The following is a 23,631-nucleotide window of genomic DNA, read 5'->3' as shown; positions in this document are numbered from 1 at the left end:
GCAGAACACTGGCTTTTAAAGCATTTAATAAATCTTAAACAAAAATGATTTTATTTTAAAAAGAATAAATTTACATACGGTACATAAGCAAGACAGCTGAAAGTTTCCAAAATAGAAACCCGGAGCATATGGCCCCGAAACACCACATGCTTTGGTTACACTCGGGAAGCATGAGTCGCCTATTTGGGCAAGAAAATCCTGTGTTACACTGTGATCTGCAGGCACGTTGAGGGGTGATTTCAGCTGTTTAGGGTTTTTAGTTCATGGTCTCGTCTGCGTTTTTTTTCTTTTGCACATTCTGTTATGGTGCAAGTCTGAGCAAAGCTGGCCTGAAATGATGGCTGTTTAAAATGACAGTCACAGGATGGATGCCCTGGTCCAGAGAGGTGGTGGGCTGGGAGCAGGATGAGGACAGGCAGGAAAAGGGCATGTTGTTCTGCCTGGAGGGGCCAATGACCCCGAGGGCTTTGGTGTCACCATTTCCAAATTCAGGACTGGCCAGACCGCAGGTCCTAAGCTTAGATTGGATACATCACGGTAAGCTGGATTCTGAAACTCTTCAAGACTCCTCCTGCTCAAGAGAGAGGCTCTGGACCAAGCCTGAAGCAAGCCAGCAGGGGGCAGTCTTTCCCCAGAGAGAAAATCCAAAGGTCAGAGACAAGAAGGCATAGTCTTTGAAGGGGCAAGTGTGTGTGTGTGTGTGTGTGTGTGTGTGTGAGAGAGAGAGAGAGAGAGAGACTGAGAGGGTGTGAGGGTCTAACAGAGTGAAGCACTGTGTGAAGTGAATGAAGAGGGCTGGCCAAGCTGCAGTGTGAATCAGGTAAGGACTTTTCCAACCAGTTTCTAAGCCACAGAGCTGTAGTGCTCAAAAACTAAGCTTGGCCTCACCAATATGCACATTTTATTCTTCAGAGGCTATATCAAGAGACTTTGAAAAGCGACCAACCATGACAAATCCATGGGTCTTTCTTTAATGAGCTGTGGCTAACATATTCATCCTCAATCCAAATTGTGTAAATACAGCCTTAAATATATAATACAGCTGATCGCAATCCTATTGTCGGGACTTAAAACGAAAGGACAGCAGTAAAATTTACACACACACAAATGAATCACCCACACCCACTGCTGTGACAATAATTATGGCCCTTCTTCTCAAAAGATACAAGTGGAAAAGGCTGATCCTTTTGCTAGTTGGCTTCAGAGAATTCAACTAAAATCATTTTGCGTAAATATCAGCTAGCACTGTGACCTCGGGTTTGGCAGCCTGTGGGGACGGAGGTACAGGGAAGTGCCCCACGCACTGCATTGTGGGGCGGCCTAGGGAAGGGGTGCCCGTGAGCTGGGGCATCTCCCCATCACGGTGCCACAACTACTGGTCAGAGTATGATCTAAAGACAGGTAAACGGCAGGTCATTTTGACCCCTGCCTTCTAACTATGAAAAATGTCAGAAGAATTTGAAGGAAAAACAGGATGTCTTAACAATTATTCTTCTCAATAAACTGGAGCATTAAGTCAAATACTAAAGATCATCACAACCAAAAGGCCAGGGTGCGTATTCAAAATCAGGAGAAACGGGTGTTCGGTTTTCACACTGGATGCAGAGGTAAGAGCCTAACTCTCCAGGCAGGCTAATTTTCCCCCAAAGTGTGTGCATGGTGAGGGTGCATGAGGGTTATAAATCATTGGCTTCAGCAGCTCAGGCACTACACGCAAAAGACACTTTGTTAATTACATGTTGATACTCACTTTTAAGAACACTGTTGATACCTGTTCCTCCTCATTCTTAGGAACTGAAGAGGAACCCCTGCAGGGGGTTGTCTGCATAATGACCACCTTCCTAAGTCTAAGGACTCTCCCGAGATTTAAAGGTGTTGTATTTTGTTGGCTTGTTTTCCTAAGAGAGGCTGATGTCGTTCTTGCATTAATTACCCTTAAAACTGCCAAGAGGTAAGAGGTGGGAAGATGGAAAGGGAGCCGCTGGTTCTATTCAGCAGATGAGAAAACAGATGTAGGAAAAGTAACTAAGAAGTGGAGGACGAGTGTCAGGGAGGGAGGGCTAGTCCCTCTTTGTCAAGCCCCAGGAAGGATTGTGTTCATCTGTTCTTCTACTGATCCACTTTCACAGGCAGACGACACTGGCTTCCCAGTTTGTAAGGAAGCAAGAAAGCTGAAGAAGAGCAGAGGGCTTGTCCCAAGTCACTCTGACGCAGGAGAGAGCAGGACACTCAGAGGAACCCAGATGAGGTGAGATGGGAGCAGCCAGTTGGGTTCATGGGTCAGAAGAGGACAGAAATGGTGCCTGGAATCCTGCAAAGTGTACAAACGAGGAGGAGTGGATCCCGGTTCAGTATGCACCCGACAGAGACCAGGATGCATAAGGAATGCAGGCTCTTGCCCATGCTTCGCCCCCGCCTTTCCTGCTTCCCAGCGAGGTTCCCGGTGCTCTTCCCCCCGCCCCCTTCCAGCAGGCACTGTGTAATGTGATCATCATGACAAGAGAGTCGCCCTGTCCAAGGAATGCAGTTTTACGTAGCGCCACCCCTTCTCCTGGGCCAACATTCCAGTTTTGGAAATGAGACTCAGTGCTGGGCAAGGTCACAGCTGAAAAGGAACGCCCGACGTCCAGCCTCCTGGATCATGCCCGTCTCCTTAGGCTCTCCAGAACCCAGGGGGGCTTGTGGCCGTTCCTAAGCCAGGCCGCAGCTCCTGCCAGCCCAGGACTGGTCCAAAGTCCAAGTAATGGACAGGGTGAGGCGCCTTAAAGAACTCAGCTGCGGGTTTGCCTGGCTTCATCTGCAACATTACGCTTACAGGCTAGTGGTCACCGTGAGACCATTTTCCCTTCCATAAAGCAGCAACATTTCTCTCAGGTACCAGCAAAACAGACATGTGACTTAGGGCTTTTTTTTTTTTTTTTTTAAATTTTATAGCTACTTTTATTTTTATTTATTTATTTATTTTTGGCTGTGCTGGGTCTTCGGTTCGTGCGAGGGCTTTCTCTAGTTGCGGCAAGTGGGGGCCACTCTTCATCGCGGTGCGGGGACCGCTCTTCATCGCGGTGCGCGGGCCTCTCACTATCGCGGCCCCTCCCGTTGCGGGGCACAGGCTCCAGACGCGCAGGCTCAGCAGCCGTGGCTCACGGGCCCAGCTGCTCCGCGGCATGTGGGATCCTCCCAGACCAGGGCTCGAACCCGTGTCCCCTGCATTAGCAGGCAGACTCTCAACCATTGCGCCACCAGGGAAGCCCGACTTAGGGCTTTTTTAATTTTTTTTTTAAAGAAAAATGTGTTGTCAAAACTTCCCCACTCAACAACTTTTTGATGTCTTGCTCTCACGTCCAGTGAGCTGATTTCCGACCACTTGAGGCTCACAGTAATCCCAGAAACCTGTGTAGCATTGGCACAAAGGTGGTGGCACAGATGCCAACTGACGTGTAGGTGACAAACTTGTAAGGCACTTCGATCTCCAGTCTCCGCCTGGCCTCCTTGTTTCTGGTGACCACCTTGAACCAGGAGTACAGCACTTGCAGCGAGAGATTTTGTACAAGTTGACGAACCAGGAGGAGCAGCACAATTCCCACCGTAAATTTGGTCAGACCCAGAACGAACAGGTCCCTGGTGAGGGGCGGGATGTTCTGAATAACAGGGAGAGGGTCCGTGGGCTTGGACACGAGCTGGAAAAAATGGTTGATCCAGAATCCTATGGTCACCCCAGCCCCGGCAGCCATAATGGTGGTGGTGTCCGCTCTGGTCGGGCTGTAGTAATCGGACACGGGGTAATTGTAGCACAAGAAGAATGGTACCACCAGGACACACACAGGGAAGAGGGGGCTGGCCGAGTCCAGGCGATCGAGAAGGGTCCAGGCGGGGTAGGTGAGGACGATGAGGATGGCGGTGATCAGGGTGCCACCCAGCACATCCTGCGGGAGAGAAAAGGACGATGTAAGTCAAACGAGTGCTCCCCTGTATACAGGTACAATTTTGATTCAAATATAATTGATTTGACATTTAAAACACAATTTGTATATTGTTTTAATTTATAATACATATTTTTAAAAGGTACAGTTGTAGACATTTGAAAATAGGAAAAATACAAACCACAATCACGCTATTCGTGCTATGTCTTTTCTTCCAGTTTTTGTCTTTTGGAATTATCTTCTTAATGTATAGCTATAATCACACTGTTCCTTCACTCTATTATTTTTTGTTTCGAATTCTGTACTTTAAAAAAACTTTGGTTTTGGCTGCGCCACACAGCTTGCAGGATCTTAGTTCCCCAACGAGGGACCAAACCCAGGCGATGGCAGTGAAAGCGCCGAGTCCTAACCACTGGACCGCCCGGGAATTCCCTTTAATCTATTATTTTTGATTTCATAGTATATCACAAGGGTTGTCATGATCTTCACAGAGGTGGCGTCATCCTTTCTTGGCAGGCAGGGGTCGGGGCTGCAGCTGGCTGGAGGAGGAAGCTGGCTTCTTCGGGAGCCACCTTCATAGCAAGCACACCATCATTACTTATGGAGCACGTTTATTTGGGGTGGTTTGAGAAGACGTTGTAGATGGGGTGGTGCCGAAGCTCCGCCATGCCCGTCTGGGTACTACCACTCTGTCTTCACAGACAGGATTTCAAATAGTGTATATATTTCACTGGGTGCATGCACCCTGCTTGATTTAATCAATTCTTCTTTACATTTTAGATTCTGGTTTTCTTTCTTGCTTCCTCTGACCCTCCTGCCTTCCCTATTTTTTCCTCTTTCTCTCCCTCCCTCCTTGCTTCTTTCCTTAAACTCCTGTTTAAAATATTTTTAACTCCTTATTGTCATCCACTTTCTTCTTCCTTTAGCATTCTCGCAGCAAAATTCATTAGGTGAATTCTTTTTTTTTTTTTTTCACACCCACACACTGTATTTTATTTTTACAAGAGATAAACTGACACCAAGTATTGTAAATGGATGACCACAACAAAAGCAACAATGATTGCAATTACCAAACACGAAACACACTCATATTACGTCATAATATTGACATTCAGTCCAGTAATCCTCCACTGTAACAGCTCCTTTACTTTGCAGTGAAAATTGATTTGTATATTTTTTGCCTCTGAGTCCTTGTGGGATTTTTTTTTTTTATTCAAACAGAAAGTCACAAAAATTATAATCATCCTCATCAGTTCACTCAGTCCCATGTAATTAATTTTTTTTCATCTTAATCTTTTGTTAGCACTTTAATGAATTCATCAGTTTTCCATTAGAGTTCTGAAAATGCTTATTCATTCAGTTCAGCAGTACAGTCAGTTACCAGAAACCTGTACTTGTCAGAGTCTTTTCCATGAATTCCTTGAAGATGAAACCCTTTTATAGGAACATATTTGCAAAAGCATCAGAGTACACCCAGAACTGTCTGTACATGACAAAAGACTTAAAAATGACCACAGTTAAAGATTTGATGAAAGTTCATAATAATGCAATTGACAAGGAAATTTAGTTACTTGAGATATACGTTTTAAAGTAATAACTAGAATTATGACTTATAACATTATACTAGAACATATAAGATTTTTAGAAATTTCATGTAATGTCTGAAACATTTATATTAACATATTTCCATACAAATAAGGTGAATTCTTAATGTAACCAATAGATGAATACATCTAAGTCAGAGAATGAGGAGCTTTGCTGTGGTTTTGTTACAAAGTTGCACATGGATTATTTTGAAAGTTTACCATTGGAAAATTGAAACACTTTCCTCAATGTATTGGAAAATCTGGGAAACACCAAAAAGTAAAACACATGCATTGTGGAAAAACTGGAAAGCACTGAAAAGTATAAGAAAAAATAAATAGATCCTTATTTCCACCACCTACAGTTAACGCTGTCTATATTTTGGCATGTTGCCTTCCACTCTTTTTTTTTTTTTTCCATATAAACATAAAATAGAATTCTAAAGGCTTAGGTCTTTTTTTTTTTCCCCCTAATAGCTTCATTCATTATTTCTCTTGTTTAGTTTCTAATAAAATGACATCTGATTTGAGTGAACAATGGGTGAGAATCAGACCTTAGAAATAAACACTGAGGCTACAGCAAATTTCACAGATTAGAGGGCATCCATTCTTCCTTCCAGCCCATGTGTCAGTGCCTGCTATATGCCAGACAGTGCTAGAGGATCCAGTCTGAGCCAAACAATCACAACCACACCTGGGGGGAGCTTACAGCTTAGTGGAGAGACAGAGGGTTACTGTTGTTTAAGAGGGAAAGGGATAAGCCTGTGGATCTCGATGGTCCCTTGGGGCTGGAGAGTAAAGAGTAAACACAGGTAGGAAACACTTCCCACAGGGCTCTAGAGTCCAGTCCGCTTCCTAAAGCCTGCATCCAGGGAGCAACGTGAAGCCACTGACGTAGCTCTCATTGGGTACCAACATGACAAGAGTTTCTGACTGCAGTGAGGAGAACAGATAGGAGAGGGGCAAGAGTGGGGGGAAGCCTTGTGTCACTGCGTGTCCTTCACGTGGCACCTGGGCTTTACCTGTTCTTACTTCCGCCATCATCCTTCTCTTCACATATCCCTCAGGCTTCACAGTCTCCATTATCTTTCTCCCCATGACCTTCTCCTGTGCTATGATTATGCATGGATGTTACTTTATTTTTGGGAAAAAAAAGGAGCAATCAATCTTTCATTTAAGTTTCCTGGTTACCAAAACTTGAGCCAAACTCTTGAATTTTCTACACCTGTCATCTCCACTTCTGCACCTTGAAACACAAGTGCTGCCAACCTAGACTTAGATGATACACCATTCTCAAAGGCCACTTACTAGACATGTGCTGGTTGTTTCTTCAGCATCTGTCTTTGACCCAATAGCCTCATACCTCCCCTTGGGGACCCATGAAGTTCTGGAAAATTATGGAGCTGGAGCACATGACCTACGTAGGCCAATCAGTGCACTGTGTCTCCTGGTCACCGTGATTGGTGCAGGGGTGGTCACGTGACCTACACCAGTCCAATCAGACAAAATTGTGCGGGTTTTGCTTGGATTCTTGGAAAGAGATGTTGTTTCTCCTTCTGAACACTGGGCCCTGTGGACTGACACCCTTCACTTAGCAGACCTTTAATATTCAGCTTTTATTAATATTACCCTGCACCATCTTGGCTCTTCTCTGACCCCTCAGAAGTCTCTTTCTTGGTTTCCTCCTTTAGATCCTAATAGATCCTAAACAGGCATTTTCACAGATCACAGATTCTGTCTTCAGGCTCTGCGTGTTTTTCTCTGTTGAATAGTTTGTGTAGTTTCTATGTTGTGTTAGTTTCTGTTGTACAACATTGGAGACACAGATTTGAGTGCCACGCTGTTAGAGAATGGAGAGATGAGGCCATGGACCTACACAAACTTTTCAACAGAGAAAAACATGCAGAGCCTGAAGACACAGTCTGTGGAAATGCCCATGTTTAGATGCTCCAATGAAAATTAATTTTGAAAAATTGGTCGAATAAGCTATTGTATAGTCATTGAGTGGAATACTATGCAACAATAAAAAAGTAAAAAAGCGAAGTACAAAAAACCCCAACTATGTCTCCAGGCGTCTCTCTCAAACTTTAGTCCTGCCTCTTTAAACCAAAAGCTAGACATTTTCATTCAGATGTCCTTTCAGCACCCCCAAACCACCTTGTCTAAGATAAAAGTCACCAAAATGAAAAATGAGTAAAGGAAATGAGCACTTTATAGGAAAATAAATATGAATGCTTCTTAAACATATAAAATATACCTAAATTTACTCATAATAAGAAGTGGAAATTAAGCTACGCTGAAGAGAAATTAAAATTTACATTCACACAAAAATCAGTACACAAATGTTTACAGCAGTTCTATTAATAATCACCCAGAACTGGAAAAAAAACCCAATGTCATTAAAGGGGTAAACAAACCGTGCTACTTTCATACAATGGAATACTTCTCAGCAATAAAAAACAACAAACTACTGATGCAGGCAACAGCTTTGATGAAATCTCCAGGAAATTATGCTGAATGGAAAAAGCCAGTCTCCAAGGGTTACATGCTGTGTGGTTCTATTTATATGACATTCTCTAAAAGACAGAACTACAGGGATGGGGAACAGATCAGTGGTTGCCAGGGTCTAGGGGCAGGGGGAGGGTGCGACTACAAAGGGAGAGCATGGGGGACTTTTTTGGGGTGATGGAGCCGTTCTGTGTTGCGGTGGTGGTTACTCAGATCTATCCCGGCGTTAAAATCCAGAGAACTATACACCCAAAGCAAAGTCAATTTCACTGTTTGTTCATTTAAAAAATAAAATAAAAAATGACATTTTAAAGAAAAATAAAAAAGCTGGTGGCCTCTTTTGTTTTCTCTAAATAACAGTGTCATGCGTGCTGTGTGTGAACCAGTGCTCTGGACACCCAGAGGTTCCAACGTGACCCCGCCCTCCCTCCCCTGCCCCACAAACCACTGAGAATGTACCCCTCACCTATCAGCATTAACAAAATCCAAAAGTTTGACAGTATTCTGTTGATGAAACAGTAGTTGGGGGCAAAGGGACTCTTGTCTCTTAATCACATGAATGCAAAATGGCACAACCCTTATGGGGAGGAACCTGGCAATATTTAAAAAAATGACACATTCATATACCCTCTGACCCACAATCTCACTCTAGGTCTTGACCATAGAGATACACCCACCCGTGTCTGTAAGGAAGTATTTACAAGCTGTCCATTGTAGTATTGTTTGTAATAGCAGGACCCTGGAAAAATGCCAGGTTCTACCTAGAGGGGCCAGTTAAATCTAACCGTGGTATATTCATACAATGGAATACTCTGCAGCTGTAAAAAGGATGAGGAGACTCTGGTGTGGAATTTTAAAACGCACGGTACTGAACAGTGTGTCCAGTATGCTACCATTTTCCATTTTTACAACGGTGGTAGAATATATGGATACATTTTTACTTGATACACAAGCAGGTTCACTTGAATGGCAGGGGATGGAGTTGGCAAGGAGCCTTTTCACAGGATACCCGTGTGTACCTTTTGAATCTTTTTTTTTTTGGCCACACCACGCGGCTTGCAGGATCTTAGTTCCCTGACCAGGAATCAAACCCGGGCCCCCTACAGTGGAAGCGTGGAGTCCTAACCACTGGACCACCAGGGGATTCCCCTTTTTGAATTTTATATCCTATAAATGTACCGCCTACTCTAAAAAATTAAGTGAAAATAATTCCATCTCTCCTCTTCCAAACAGGACCTGCCTTTCAATTCCCCATATGAAGTGGGGATCTGAGGTGAGTCTAGTGGTGTCCTCCCCAGGGGATTGGGCATATGTGGTGATGGGGGCGTGCGACCGTCCTGACGAAGCATCACCTGCTGAGGACTGAGGGCGTCTTTTTGTGAGTTTTAAAGGAACACACAGTTTGCGGGGAGGAGCAGGGCCAGGCACAATGAACTCGATACCCAGCACAAGCCTCTGCTTTCTCAGTGGGGAGGGGAGGTTCTGCCACTCCGAGTGTCTCTGGCAGCCCCACTGAACTCGAGTCTGAGCCCGGAGGAAGTCAGAGAGGATGGAAGAGTCATTTTGCCTCCATCTGCAAAACACAGAGCTAAAGAATGCTGCTTGGAGACCCTTCTGGCAGAGGGCTCTCCAAAGGGGGGAACCCATTCTTCCTCATACCTCCAGGCCACAGTGCCCCATGTGGGCACTTTATGACACCATGACAAAGGCAGAGCATCTGTATCATCCACTGTGGCCCTTGAATTAGAGTCATGGGCACAGATCTGCTTTGCCTGGTGAAGCAGCCGGAGAGTTACTGCTGACACGCAGATCAGCAGGGAAGGATGCTGATGGGGCAGGAACTGCAGAACTCAGAGCACCAACAGCATATCCTAGACCAGCTGGTGGGACAACATCAGAAAGCTGCTGGGCCTGGAGGGCAGTGGGCAAGACCAAGCTGCTCAAGGTCACAGCCTGGGCAGAGAGCAAGGGACCCGGCAATGTTATCTTCACATCATGGCGTCCGACAGGCCAACAGTGGCGCTAGGGGCTCGGACTGGTTCCTGAGCAGATGTGAGACTCCTTTTGCAAAGTCAAGACATTGTTCATGTGGGCATTTCTGCTAGGGTTGAACTGTGTTTAACCCCCTCATTTCTGTAGGGGTTAAACACAGTTTTGCAGAGGACTAGGGGTTCAGAGTGACCCTGTAGGGCTCAGAGAAATTCATTAATTATATGTATTTCTGTTGATGGACCCGCCCCCCCCCCAGGCTCCCTGGTGGCAGAAGCTCAGAGTCCTAACGACTGCTCCTCCCTCTCACCACCTCTGACCGGCAGTCACAGACGCCCCCTCCTTCATCCACAAGCTCCCACTCCTGCTGTCACCTCTGAACGCCCACTCTCCCACCCAGAGCTTCATTTCCCTGCCTGCCGGCCAGTCTCCTGTCCACAGCATTCACTCACCGCCTTCCTGGTTGCTGTTTCAATAACCAATGTTCGCCAACTTTAGTGTGCAGCGGAATTCACTTAGGACAATTATTCAGATGTAGATTCCAGAGGACTGCCCTCTGATTCTGATCTGCAGTGTGGCCCAGGAGCCTGCATTTTCACACCTCAACATAATGCTGATGCAGTGAGTCTAAACAGAAACAACTCTGAGAAATACCAACCTCTCTGGGGCTTCCCTGGTGGCGCAGTGGTTAAGAATCCGCCTGCCAATTCAGGGGACACGGGTTCGAGCCCTGGTCCGGGAAGATCCCACATGCCGCGGAGCAACTAAGCCCGTGTGCCACAAGTACTGAGCCTGCACTCTAGAGCCTGCGAGCCACAACTACTGAAGCCCGTGTGCTACAACTACTGAAGCCCGCGCGCTACAACTACTGAAGCCCACGCGCCTAGAGCCTGTGCTCTGCAACAAGAGAAGCCACCACAATGAGAAGCCTGTGCCCCGCAACAAAGAGTAGACCCCGCTCACTGCAACTAGAGAAAGCCCGCGTGCAGCAGCGAAGGCCAAATGCAGCCAAAAATTAAATAAATGAATAAATAAATAAATTTATAAAAAAAAAAAAAAAAGAAATACCAACCTCTCGACAGACTCAGAGTCCTGCTTCATATGGGTTTAATTAACCTACCATTGCAGGGTTTTCTCTCACTCCTTTCCCATTTGAACATTCCACGCCAGTCAGATAGGTCTACTTGCTTTTCCCAAACATGCCTTGCACAATTTTATCATAGTTTTACATTCCTTTTATGTACGGCACATTTTAACCATCTCTATCTATCAAGATCTTATCAGCTCATCTAAGGCTCAGCTCAAAAGTTACTTCCTTTCCAGAATATCTTCCTGTACCTCCACAGTTGGAAATAACCTGTGCCTGAACTGAACATAAAGGCACTTGCTTAGGGCTTCCCTGGTGGCGCAGTGGTTGAGAGTCTGCCTGCTAATGCAGGGGACACGGGTTCGAGCCCTGGCCTGGGAAGATCCCACATGCCACGGAGCAACTAAGCCCGTGAGCCACGGCTACTGAGCCTGCGCGTCTGGAGCCTGTGCTCCGCAACGAGAGAGGCCGCGACGGTGAGAGGCCCGCGCATCGCGATGAAGAGTGGCCCCCGCTTGCCACAACTGGAGAAAGCCCTCGCACAGAAACGAAGACCCAACACAGCCAAAATCAATCAATCAATCAATCAATCAAACATACGCATCTGATTCAAGATCCTCATTAAAAAAAAAAAAAAAAAAAAAAAAAAAAGGCACTTGCTTAACAGCACTCAAAAAGCCCCTCTCTCTTTTTTTTCTTTTAATTTTAATTATTTTTTTTATACAGCAGGTTCTTATTAGTTATCCATTTTATACATATTAGTGTATATATGTCAATCCCAGTCTCCCAATTTATCATACACACACCCCCTCCCGCTGCTTTCCCCCTTTGTTGTCCATACGTTTGTCCTCTACATCTGTGTCTCTATTTCTGCCCTGCAGACCGGTTCATCTGTACCATTTTTCTAGGTTCTACATACATGCGTTAATATACGATATTTGTTTTTCTCTTTCTGACTTACTTCACTCTGTATGACAGTCTCTAGATCCATCCAAAAAGCCCCTCTCTTAAATTGCCTTTCCTGTAGTTACGTGTTCACGTGTTTTTCTCCTGAGTTGATTATAACAGTCTGATCAGCAAGGAGGAAGTTCTCTTGCAACTTGACATTGTTCCTCAAAGCTCCTAGCACAGTGCCTAACAGGTAGCAGATATTCAGTTACACAGATTAGGAGAATTTAATGCCTTTCTCTTTCCGGAATATCCATAATATTTAAAACCCATTGTTACCATACATAAAAGAAAATGTGCCTTCCTTCCCCGTCTTCCTTTGTAACTGCAGTCACCAAATTCCCGGACATCTGGTTGGAATATTAATCATAAACTAATTCTGTTCCTCTTCAGTGCATCAGGAGATGAGACAATTTTGGTCCACAGCCCTAGCATTTGAGGCGAAAGTAATTTTGGCCAACATGGCTGCTGCTGTACAGATTTTTCCTTCTAGCCACACAGTTGGATTTTTAGCCATAAAAGGTGGCATTGTAATAAAGACAATTTAGGTATTTTTGTAATAAAAATACTTGAACCATTTCTAATGAACTTTCTAATTTGGGGCTCTATGTTTCTAATAATAAACTTATTCTAAACAGCTCCTAAAAAATAAGGACCAGGGCTTCCCTGGTGGCGCAGTGGTTAAGAATCCGCCTGCCAATGCAGGGGACACAGGTTTGGGTCCTGGTTCTGTAAGACCCCACATGCCGCGGAGCAACTAAGCCCGTGCGCCACAACTACTGTGCCTGCACTCTAGAGCCCGCGAGCCACAACTACTGAGCCCACGTGCCACAACTACTGAAGCCTGTGCGCCTAGAGCCCGTGCTCCGCAACAAGAGAAGCCACCACAATGAGAAGCCCACGCACCACAACGAAGAGTAGCCCCCGCTCACACGTACCAATTTAGACCCAATGCAGCCAAAAATAAAATAAATAATAAAAATAAATTTTTAAAAAATTAAAAATAAGGACCAGAGTGCTTGAAAATTCAAGGACAACTTCTTTACACTAATTTTTTCAAGCTACTAAATTCACAGAAATGAAAAACTCACAAAATCTTCATCTCAGGATTGGATCTGCTGTTTTGATTTTAGCAAGTTCTAAATGAGGAGGTGATTTCTTTGGAACTGCACAGACATGTGTTTGGCACAGTGCATGGGGCCAGAGGGAAAAGAGTTCACAGTTCTCTGGAATGGCCAAGGTGAGCTGTGGGGCAGAGGACAGTGTACAGAGCACAGTACAGACGTGTGGAGCCACTAGCCAGCCCTGGGATAATTCTGTCCAGAAAAGGTGGATTTGGGGGGTGGGGGGAAGAGAGAAGAGTGTGTGTGGTTTGTAAGGAGGTAGGAACGCTATGGAAGATGGGTAAAAGATAATGATGCAAAAAGCATGATAAAGAAAAGAAGTGAGGGCTTCCCTGGTGGCACAGTGGTTGAGAATCTGCCTGCCAATGCAGGAGACACAGGTTCGAGCCCTGGTCTGGGAAGATTCCACATGCCGCAGAGCGGCTGGGCCCGTGAGCCACAATTACTGAGCCTGCGCATCTGGAGCCTGTGCTCTGCAACAAGAGAGGCTGCAATAGTGAGAGGCCCGCACACCGCGATGAAGAGTGGCCCCTGCTTGCCAAAACTAGAGAAAGCCCTCGCACAGAAACGAAGACCCAACACAGCCATAAATAAATAAATAAATAAATAAATAAATAAATAAATAAACCCAAAAGTTAAAAAAAAAAAGAAAGAAAAGAAGTGAGGGCAAAAATGGCGGAATAAGTGTGCTTTACTTTGCAAAAAACACATTTAAAACTCCTTTCCAAGAAGAACGTAATTAGACTACAACACACACAAAATATTCAGCACTTAGACCCAGTTATTCCACTCCTAGGAATTTATTCTAAGAAAGTAATCAGAGAGGGACTTCCTGGTGGCACAGTGGTTAAGAATCCGCCTGCCAATGCAGGGGACTCGGGTTCGAGCCCTGGTCCGGGAAGATCCCACATGCCGTGGAGCAACTTAAGACCGTGCACCACAACTACTGAGCCTGCACTCTAGAGCCCACAAGTCACAACTACTGAGCCAATGTGCCTCAACTACTGAAGCCTGCGCACTCTAGGGCCCGTGCTCTGCAACAAGAGAAGCCACCGCAATGAGAAGCCCGCACACCGCAATGAAGAGCAGCCCCGGCTCACCGCAACTAGAGAAAGCCTGCATGCAGCAACGAAGACCCAACACAGCACCCCCACAAGAAAAAGAAAGAAAGAAAGAAAATAATCAGAGAAGAAGCTACTCACAAAGGTTTTTGGATAGGGATGATTTTTGTTGAGTTATTTCAACCTATACTGATGAAGTCCAAAAAGTAACTAACACATGCTCCACCACAGAACAATCAGAAAACACAAATAAGCAAAAAGAGCATAAAGAATGGAGCATACATCATAATAAGGAAGAATCTGGAAAGACATAAATCAAGCATGGTGTAATGTTGTTTTCGCCAAAAATGAGTTAAAAATACATATTGCTTTCTTATTTAACAACATAGCAGGAACATTTTCCATTTGAAAAGAAACATTTCTGCAACCTCTTTTTTTGTGTGGTTTCAAAGTATCCATAAGTGAGATAATATCAAGCAGAATACAAACTCTACATAAAGGATGATCCTAATTCTATATAAATATACACTTGCATGCATGGATAAAATATCGGAAGGAAATAGACTAAAATATTAATAGTAGTTTTTCTCTGTTTGGATATCACAGATGATGATTATCTTCTCCATGCTTTGCAAATATTTTCTAAATTTTCTAGTCAACACCTTTATTGTAATAAAAACACAATCAAGGCAAAAAATCAGAATGTTAAAATCAGAATGTTTCAAAATAGACGAGCATGGAAATAATTAATGCTTATAAGTTTTCACATCATGCAAAAAAGAAAAATGAAACGCCCAAGAATCTACATGATAATCAAGATACCATTCTTCCATGATGTAAGTAAGTAAAATAAAAGCATATAAGATGCGTTGCCAGTGCTACCCTACAAATCACATTGAAACATAATAAACCTTTAATTCAAGTTACCATCAAGGTTTAAATGAAGCCTTTTAAATTATTTGGGGGAAAAAAATCATTACATGAACCTAACCTTTTCTAAAGTTAAAATGCAGAAAGGTCTAAATGTCTTTCATTTTTGTACCTATTCTCATTTGCAGTTATAACAGTTAGTATATAGATAAAAGCTTGAGCTTTATTATACCTCTTTACCGAAAATAATAATAAAGACAGGCAATCTAAAGTGTTTAGGAAAGAATCCTAATGGAGTTATCCCAAACATCAGAACAAATTTTAGTGAATGCTATATAAACACATAAAATAGTGTTTTTATTCTGAGCCAAACAGAAACACTCCTCCTTTTGGTAAACATCTCTAGATATTTCAACAGCAGGCCCTAACCCTGAGAACTCCCAGCAGTTGTGAGCTCTGACCCTATATCACATTCCCATATGCGGTTTACAGGGAAAAATTTACATTCTATCTCCAAACATCTTCACTGAAGAATGCTATTGAACAGACCAAAACAACACAGGGTTAGCTCACCAGAAAGAAGGGGAGAACAAACCCATTCATTCAATTGTTTGGAAAGAATGCATTCAGATCTTGGAACTATTTATGCCGAGAACTCGATGATTCTGGCATCTTCCCCTCTGCCAGGTCCCCTGCTGAGAATGTGAAGGGCCCTCTCTGCCCTTGGCTGCCTTCAGAGAGCAAGCTGAAGCCAGGAGCAGAGTAAAAGCCAAGACCCGCTTCTTTGTAGATGCAGTGAATGCTGTGAATGCAAGCAGACCCTGACATTAAAACAATCTTTAAAAAAACCCAAAACCCTCAAACCCTCCCTACAATTATTTTAGAAAATAACTTTAGTTATAGATCAACGTTTCCTAGTTAATACACTCAGAATACTGATTCTTTTCCATGCTAGCTCACAATTCATTCAATTTCTGAGAATAATGCAGATGAGATTCAATAGAAGCCAAATGGTAAGAGGGGGAGGCAACATTGTTCATGAATATGAATATAAATGATTACAGAGAGAAACCTACATCTTATGTAATTAGCATATGTATAGGGGAGAAAGAGTGAATGCCTAAATTCAAAAATATTAATTTCCTATTGAAACACACCAATGTCCACAGGGATCAATCAAAAGCAGGGAGCAGATTTACCTTGCCACGTGGTTTAAGTGTAAGCAGCAGAATCTCCTGATATTCACAGCTCTTTGAGTGGGCGCTCTGTCTTGCCTGTTCTCTGAGCCACCTCAGATATCCAAGCACAAATCTAGGGCTAAGGATCACTAGGCATGGAAATCTACACTTATTTTGAAAACCTGCTGGAGCTCAGGAGTAAAGATAGGAGGTAGAAAAAGGTATGCCAGCTTTCACCTTCTGCTGTATTAGAATAAATGCCCACTTAGAAAGTGAGCTTATTTAAACCTTCATTATAAATCATGTTGACATCTTTAACAGAAAATGGTTTTCTATAAGTGTAAGAAAAATTATATACAACTTGGACGTAAGGTAGAAAACCTCTTCTGGGGGCAAAGCGCCTGAGGATAATAGAAGGAATAATACTTTGTTCACCTCACTGCTTGCTTTTTTTTTTTTTAACATCGTTATTGGAATATAGTTGCTTTACAACGTAGTGTTAGTTTCTGCTTTATAACAAAGTGAATCAGCTATACATATACGTATATCCCCATATCTCCTCCCTCTTGCGTCTCCCTCCCACCCTCCCTATCCCACCCCTCTAGGTGGTCACAAAGCACTGAGCTGATCTCCCTGTGCAACGCAGCTGCTTCCCACTAGCTATCTACTTTACATTTGGTAGTGGATATATGTCCATGCTGCTCTCTCACTTCGTCCCAGCTTACCCTTCCCCCTCCCCATGTCCTCAAGTCCACTCTCTACATCTGCGTCTTTATTCCTGTCCTGCCCCTAGGTTCATCAGAACCATTTTTTTTTTTTAGATTCCATATATATGTGTTAGCATACGGTATTTTTCTCTTTCTGACTTACTTCACTCTGTATGACAGACTCTAGGTCCATCCACCTCACTACAAATAACTCAATTTTGTTTCTTTTCATGGCTGAATAATATTCCATTGTATATATGTGCCACATCTTCTTTATCCATTCATCTGCTGATGGACACTTAGGGTGCTTCCATGTCCTGGCTATTGTAAATAGTGCTGCAATGAACATTGTGGTACATGACTCTTTTTGAATTAAGGTTTTCTCAGGGTATATGCCCAGTAGTGGGATTGCTGGGTCATATGGTAGCTCTATTTTCAGTTTTTTAAGGAACCTCCATACTGTTCTCCATAGTGGCTGTATCAATTTACATTCCCACCCACAGTGCAAGAGGGTTCCCTTTTCTCCACACCCTCTCCAGCATTTATTGTTTGTAGACTTTTTGATGATGGTCATTCCAACCGGTGTAAGGGGATACCTCACTGTAGTTTTGATTTGCATTTCTCTAATGATTAGTGATGTTGAGCATCCTTTCATGTGTTTGTTGGCAATCTGTATATCTTCTTTGGAGAAATGTCTATTTAGGTCTTCTGCCCATTTTTGGGTTGGGGTGTTTGTTTTTTTGATATTGAGCTGCATAAGCTGCTTGTATATTTTGGAGATTAATCCTTTGTCAGTTGCTTCATTTGCAAATATTTTCTCCCATTCTGAGGGTTGTCTTTTCATCTTGTTTATGGTTTCCTTTGCTGTGCAAAAGCTTTGAAGTTTCATTAGGTCCCATTTGTTTATTTCTGTTTTTATTTCCATTACTCTAGGAGGTGGGTCAAAAAGGATCTCGCTGGGTTTTATGTCATGGAGTGTTCTGCCTATGTTTTTCTCTAAGAGTTTTATAGTGTCTGGCCTTACATTTAGGTCTTTAATCCATTCTGAGTTTATTTTTGTTTATGGTGTTAGGGAGTGTTCTAATTTCATTCTTTTACATGTAGCTGTCCAGTTTTCCCAGCACCACTTATTGAAGAGGCTGTCTTTTCTCCATTGTATATCCTTGCCTCCTTTGTCATAGATTAGTTGACCATAGGTGTGTGGGTTTCTCTCTGGGCATTCTATCCTGTTCCATTGATCTATATTTCTGTTTTTGTGCCTGTCACTGTTTGCACATGACATGATACTATACATAGAGAATCCTAAAGATGCTACTAGAAAACTACTAGAGCTAATCAATGAATTTGGTAAAGTAGCAGGATACAAAATTAATGCACAGAAATCTCTTGCATTCCTATACACTAATGATGAAAAATCTGAAAGAGAAATTAAGGAAACACTCCCATTTACCACTGCAACAATAAGAATAAAATACCTAGGCACAAACCTACCTAAGGAGACAAAAGACCTGCATGCAGAAAACTATAAGACACTGATGAAACAAATTAAAGATGAAACAAACAGATGGAGAGATATACCATGTTCTTGGATTGGAAGAATCAATATTGTGAAAATGAGTATACTACCCAAAGCAATCTACAGATTTAATGCAATCCCTATCAAACTACCAATGGCATTTTTCACAGAACTAGAACAAAAACTTTCACAGTTTGTATGGAAACACAAAAGACCCTGAATAGCGAACGCAATCTTGAGAAAGAAAAACAGAGCTGGAGGAATCAGGATCCCTGACTTCAGACTATACTACAAAGCTACAGTAATCAAGACAGTATGGTACTGTCACTGTTTGCTATTGATTAAAGGTCTCAGACCTTGTGAAGTGACAAGCTAGCTGACAGATTTTTTTTTTTTTGGTAGAAATGCAAATAATTCCCGTTCAGTGGAAATGATGATCCCCAAAGGTAACAGCTTGTTGCCCTGTAGGTCAGTAACTAGTTTTGTATAACCTAGCAATCTAAGTAATATTTCTTTATTAAGTTGTCTGTAAATATTTAGTTCTTTATATCTGACTAGGTCCTTCATTAATAAATCAGTTGAATAAAATCTTTGACATTTATATTTGGACAAGAGTTATGATTTTACCATTTAAAAATCATACTCTAGGGACTTCCCTGGTGGTGGAGTGGTTAAGAATCTGCCTGCCAATGCAGGGGACATGGGTTTGAGCCCTGGTCAGGGAAGATCCCACATGCAACGGAACAACTAAGCCCGTGCGCCACAACTACTGAGCCTGTGCTCTAGAGCCTGTGAGCCACAACTACTGAGCCTGCATGCCACAGCTACTGAAGTCTGCATGCCTAGAGCCCATGCTTTGCAACGAGAAGCCACCGCAATGAGGATCCTGCAAACCGCAACGAAGAGTACCCCCGCTCACCGCAACTAGAGAAAAGCCTGCGTACAGCAACAAAGACCCAACACAGCCAAAAATAAATAAATAAATAAATTTATTAAAAAATAAAATAAAATAAAAATAAAAATTATACTCTAGCGAGTAATTATTTCAATGTTTATTCATATGACTAATTATTTTGAATGATTGAATATGCATATCCCATGTAACAAATTGCATTTTTTATGTTGCTTTCTTCTGTATACTCTCTTTAAATGGCACTGGTTTGCTCAAAAAGTAAATAAGGCAGGTGTTATGTTTCTTAATGTGATGATACAATAAGATATTATTGCATGCTTTTTACAATATCAATATTAACTAGAAAGGATTTAGGTATACTATATATTTCTAAACTCTAGTCCATATACAGTATGATTTGGGAAATAATCACTTGCTTGTCTTGGTTTCACAAAATCTAACAAGTCCAAACAGGAGATCTTCATGAAACAAAGTTTCCCTACCCATAATTCACATTAATATGAGCAGCTCTAACTATAATGAATCACAGGGCCTGGCAGGTCAACAGGATTATGACATTAGATCAAACAAGCTTCACAGGCAGGTTATAACATTGTCTTTGACAACTGTTAAGCAGCCTGCAAGAATGACAAGTACAGGGAAGGGCAATCTGCTAGAAGACACAAAAGACACTGTCAAACATTTAAGTGATTTTTCTCAAATCTGGGTGGGCAGAGGGGCCTCTGAGCAACAAGAGAACAGAAGAAAGTCATATTCAAATGTAATATAATTGTTGAACAGGCCCATGCAGGTTGAAATTTAATTGGCATTGTCCCCATATTGGCTGGGATGTTGTGTATAGACTGTTTCAGTGCTTTTCAAACTGCATCTTGCATTAGAGCCCACTGGGAACTTTTTAAAATGCAGAATCTAATTCAGTAGGTCCAAGTGGGGCCTGAGAGTCTGCATTTCTTTTTTTTTTTAAATTAATTAATTAATTTATTTTGGCTGAGCCAGGTCTCAGTTGCAGCATTGCTGCATGCAGGCTCTTAGTTGCGGCATGTGGACTCTTAGTTGTGGCATACTTGTGGGATCTAGTTCTCCGGCCAGGGATCAAACCCTGGCCCCCTGCATTGGGAGCGCGGAGTCTTACCCGCTGGACCACCTGGGAAGTTCCCAGTCTGCATTTCTAACAAGCTCCCAGGTGGTGCTGAGGCTGCTGGTCAGAGGACCACACTGTGAATGGCAAAGACTATCTCACCTTGCTAAATCGCAGAGGCCGGCACAGGCTCCTCTAGCTGAACATGACAGGTCAGAGCTTCCTGAGTGCTTTTTTGAAATACACATTTAAAAAAATAAAACCACCTGAGGGAGATGGGGGGTAAGGGAGGGAAGGAAGGGGAGTTTGGTATTAGCAGAGGCAAACTATTATATATAGGATAGATAAACAGCAAGGTCCTACTGTAGAGCACAGAGAACTATATTCAATATCCTGTGAGAAACCATAATGGAAAAGAATAGGAAAAAGAATATATATATGTATAACTGAGTCACTTTGCTGTATAGAGGAGATTAACACAACATTGTAAATCAACTATACTTAAATAAAATTAAAAAAAAAAAAAAAAGACGGGCCAAAAAATAAAAAAAGATTAAAAAAAAAACCTTCTGAATTATATGAGCACCGTATAATATACTCATATAATACTTGAGTCAGTACTGTAAAAAAGTGATAGTATAGTTTTTGAAAATCTTTGAGTGATATTCCAATGAAGAAACATTTGAGTGTAAAGAGGTCCTAGAGAAAGATCTGAAAATTCTTTGTAGACTTGGTGACATGACTGCTCACATTTAGAGGAAAAATAATTCTGCCCAGCCCTTTGTCACTGACCCCAGGGAATGTTGGCTCAAACCCTTGAGTCCTGGCTCCCTGTGCAGAAACAAAATTCCCTGAGGGGATCTTTTGCAACCCTTATATCACACGAGGAACTGGAGATTACTGGAGACCTAAAAAATATCAGTCTTGCTCTGCAGACTGTTCTAGGTGTGTCTGATATGGCCACACAATGTTTATGATGACGCTGGACCATCTCAATCACAGAGATTGTCACCTCCTTGTTATTGTGTGTCAAGTGAGAAGACAGTAACACCATGTAACTATTAAAATGGAGAAATGGGGGGCTTCCCTGGTGGCGCAGTGGTTGAGAGTCTGCCTGCCAATGCAGGGGACACGGGTTCGAGCCCTGGTCTGGGAGGATCCCACATGCTGCGGAGCAACTAGGCCCGTGAGCCACAATTACTGAGCCTGCGCGTCTGGAGCCTGTGCTCCACAACAAGAGAGGCCGCGATAGTGAGAGGCCCGCGCACCGCGATGAAGAGTGGCCCCCGCTTGCCGCAACTAGAGAAAGCCCTCGCACAGAAATGAAGACCCAACACAGCCAAAAATAAATACATAAATAAATAAATAATTTTTTTTTAAAAAATGGAGAAATGGGATTCAAGATACAGTGAAGCACAAGACTGTGGTATGTGCATAACCCTTCGTTTTCACACACGTGGTGAGAACTCAGGGGTGCGGTGTGGAAACCAAACTGTGCCGTAACCCTATGCATGTGGAATAATTTTATGGAGGTTTCAGTGTTGGAAAAAAATCAAATAAATTATAGCACTTATAGGAAGCCCTGTGTGCATTTAAAAATATGATTCATGAAGTGGTTATTTCCTTTCCCCAGTGAGCATGGTTTAAGGAACATTCCCACAGACATACACAAACACAGACCTCAGTCGTATTTTGCGATTAAAATTAAGTTCTAGACTTTTAGCTGATTTTCAGAGCATAAGATACAAGGCAGCTAATTCACTACTCTACATCTGTCTGCTGTGCCCCAATTAGTGTTCATTTTGATCACCAACAGAGCACAGTTTGGTAATGAGACCAATTCTCAGGCAGTTTTATATAGATGGTTTATGTGATGGGTAAACCATCCATTTGCCCTGTATGGCAAGCTAGATACTGCTATTTCTCTCCACAGGCAACTTAGCCCAGCTCAACTCTCTAAACCCTTCTAGGTGTATTTCTTATTTTGAAACAGCATCACAGAGAAGATGGATGGATATTAATTCTGTGGAGAACTTGGTTCCCTTTCTTAATCAGATTTGGTAGGTAGGGTTACAGCGCCTAAAAGGAATTTTGGAAATCAATGGTTTGTGAATTTTTAAATTGATTCCTGAACAATAAAAGGACCAAAGACAAAAGCATTTGGAAATGCAGGTATTTGTTTTACTGCCAAAATCCACATTAAGTGTTGTTCTATTTTAAAAAAAGAAAAGAAAAAAGAAAAATAGACACAGTGCAAGGGAAGATATAAGAAATGCAAGTACCCAGTCAATGAAGAATTATCATTCATCACAGCAAAGTCTAGAAACTTCCTTCTCTTCTAGGAAATCCTTATGTAAATAATAATGGAGCTCAAATATTTCTTTATTAGTTCATTCAATAGTTATCACGTGCTTTTATTTTTGACTGGTTATTACACATCAAAAAATATACTAGGATAGAGGAAGAATAAGATACAGTGTCTGTCCATTAAATAAAAATAACTTTATTGTTTTTGTCAAAAGCAATTCAGGCTCACTATTAAAAATGCACTTCTGAGCCTTCTGTCCATAACCAACTCCTCTTCCCACACACACAATTCTACAACTAATGGCACCATATTGTAACCTGTTTTTCACAGACTATGTGTCATACACATCTTTTTGTGACTACAGAACTACATTATTTTAATGGCTATGTCACATTCCACTCCATGGAAATACCATCCTTAACTCCATCTGATTGGTGGACGTTTATTCTCATCGTTTGCTACTAAATGCATTAATGAACACCCTGGAGGGGCAGTATAGAATGGTAATTAAAAGCATGGATTCTGGGGAGGGGGAAGAGTAAGCTGGGACAAAATGAGAGAGTGGCACGGACATATATACACTACCAAACGTAACACAGATAGCTAGTGGGAAGCAGCCGCATAGCACAGGGAGATCAGCTCGGTGCTTTGTGACCACCTAGAGGGGTGGGATAGGGAGGGTGGGAGGGAGGGAGATGCAAGAGGGAAGAGATATGGGGACATATGTATATGTATAACTGATTCACTTTGTTATAAAGCAGAAACTAACACACCATTGTAAAGCAATTATACTCCAATAAAGATGTTAAAAAAAAAAAAAGCATGGATTCTCAAGTCAGAC

General features: G+C 42.5%; 1 protein-coding gene across 10 annotated transcripts in view; it reads right to left on the bottom strand.

Moving 5' to 3' along the window:
- The window catches only part of SGPP2 (sphingosine-1-phosphate phosphatase 2), a 147,097-nt gene that overhangs the window by 5,920 nt on the left and 117,546 nt on the right, over window positions 1-23,631 (bottom strand). For 9 of the 10 annotated variants that reach the window (XR_009009000.1, XR_009009004.1, XR_009009005.1 and 6 more), the window contains exon 5: window positions 1,751-3,923. Coding sequence is in view for 1 of the 10 variants with exons in the window: in XM_057551211.1 (XP_057407194.1) it covers window positions 3,372-3,923 (552 nt within the window). In the remaining 9 variants the exon portion in view is untranslated. Of the gene's footprint in view, window positions 3,924-23,631 lie in introns of all 10 variants that reach the window. The other variant, XM_057551211.1, reaches the window with a different exon arrangement.

Source organism: Balaenoptera acutorostrata, chromosome 8 (assembly GCF_949987535.1).
Source record: "Balaenoptera acutorostrata chromosome 8, mBalAcu1.1, whole genome shotgun sequence".
Taxonomy (NCBI): Eukaryota; Metazoa; Chordata; class Mammalia; order Artiodactyla; family Balaenopteridae; genus Balaenoptera; species Balaenoptera acutorostrata.
Note: the sequence above shows the minus strand (reverse complement) of the source record. Positions and strands in the feature narration are given on the sequence as shown.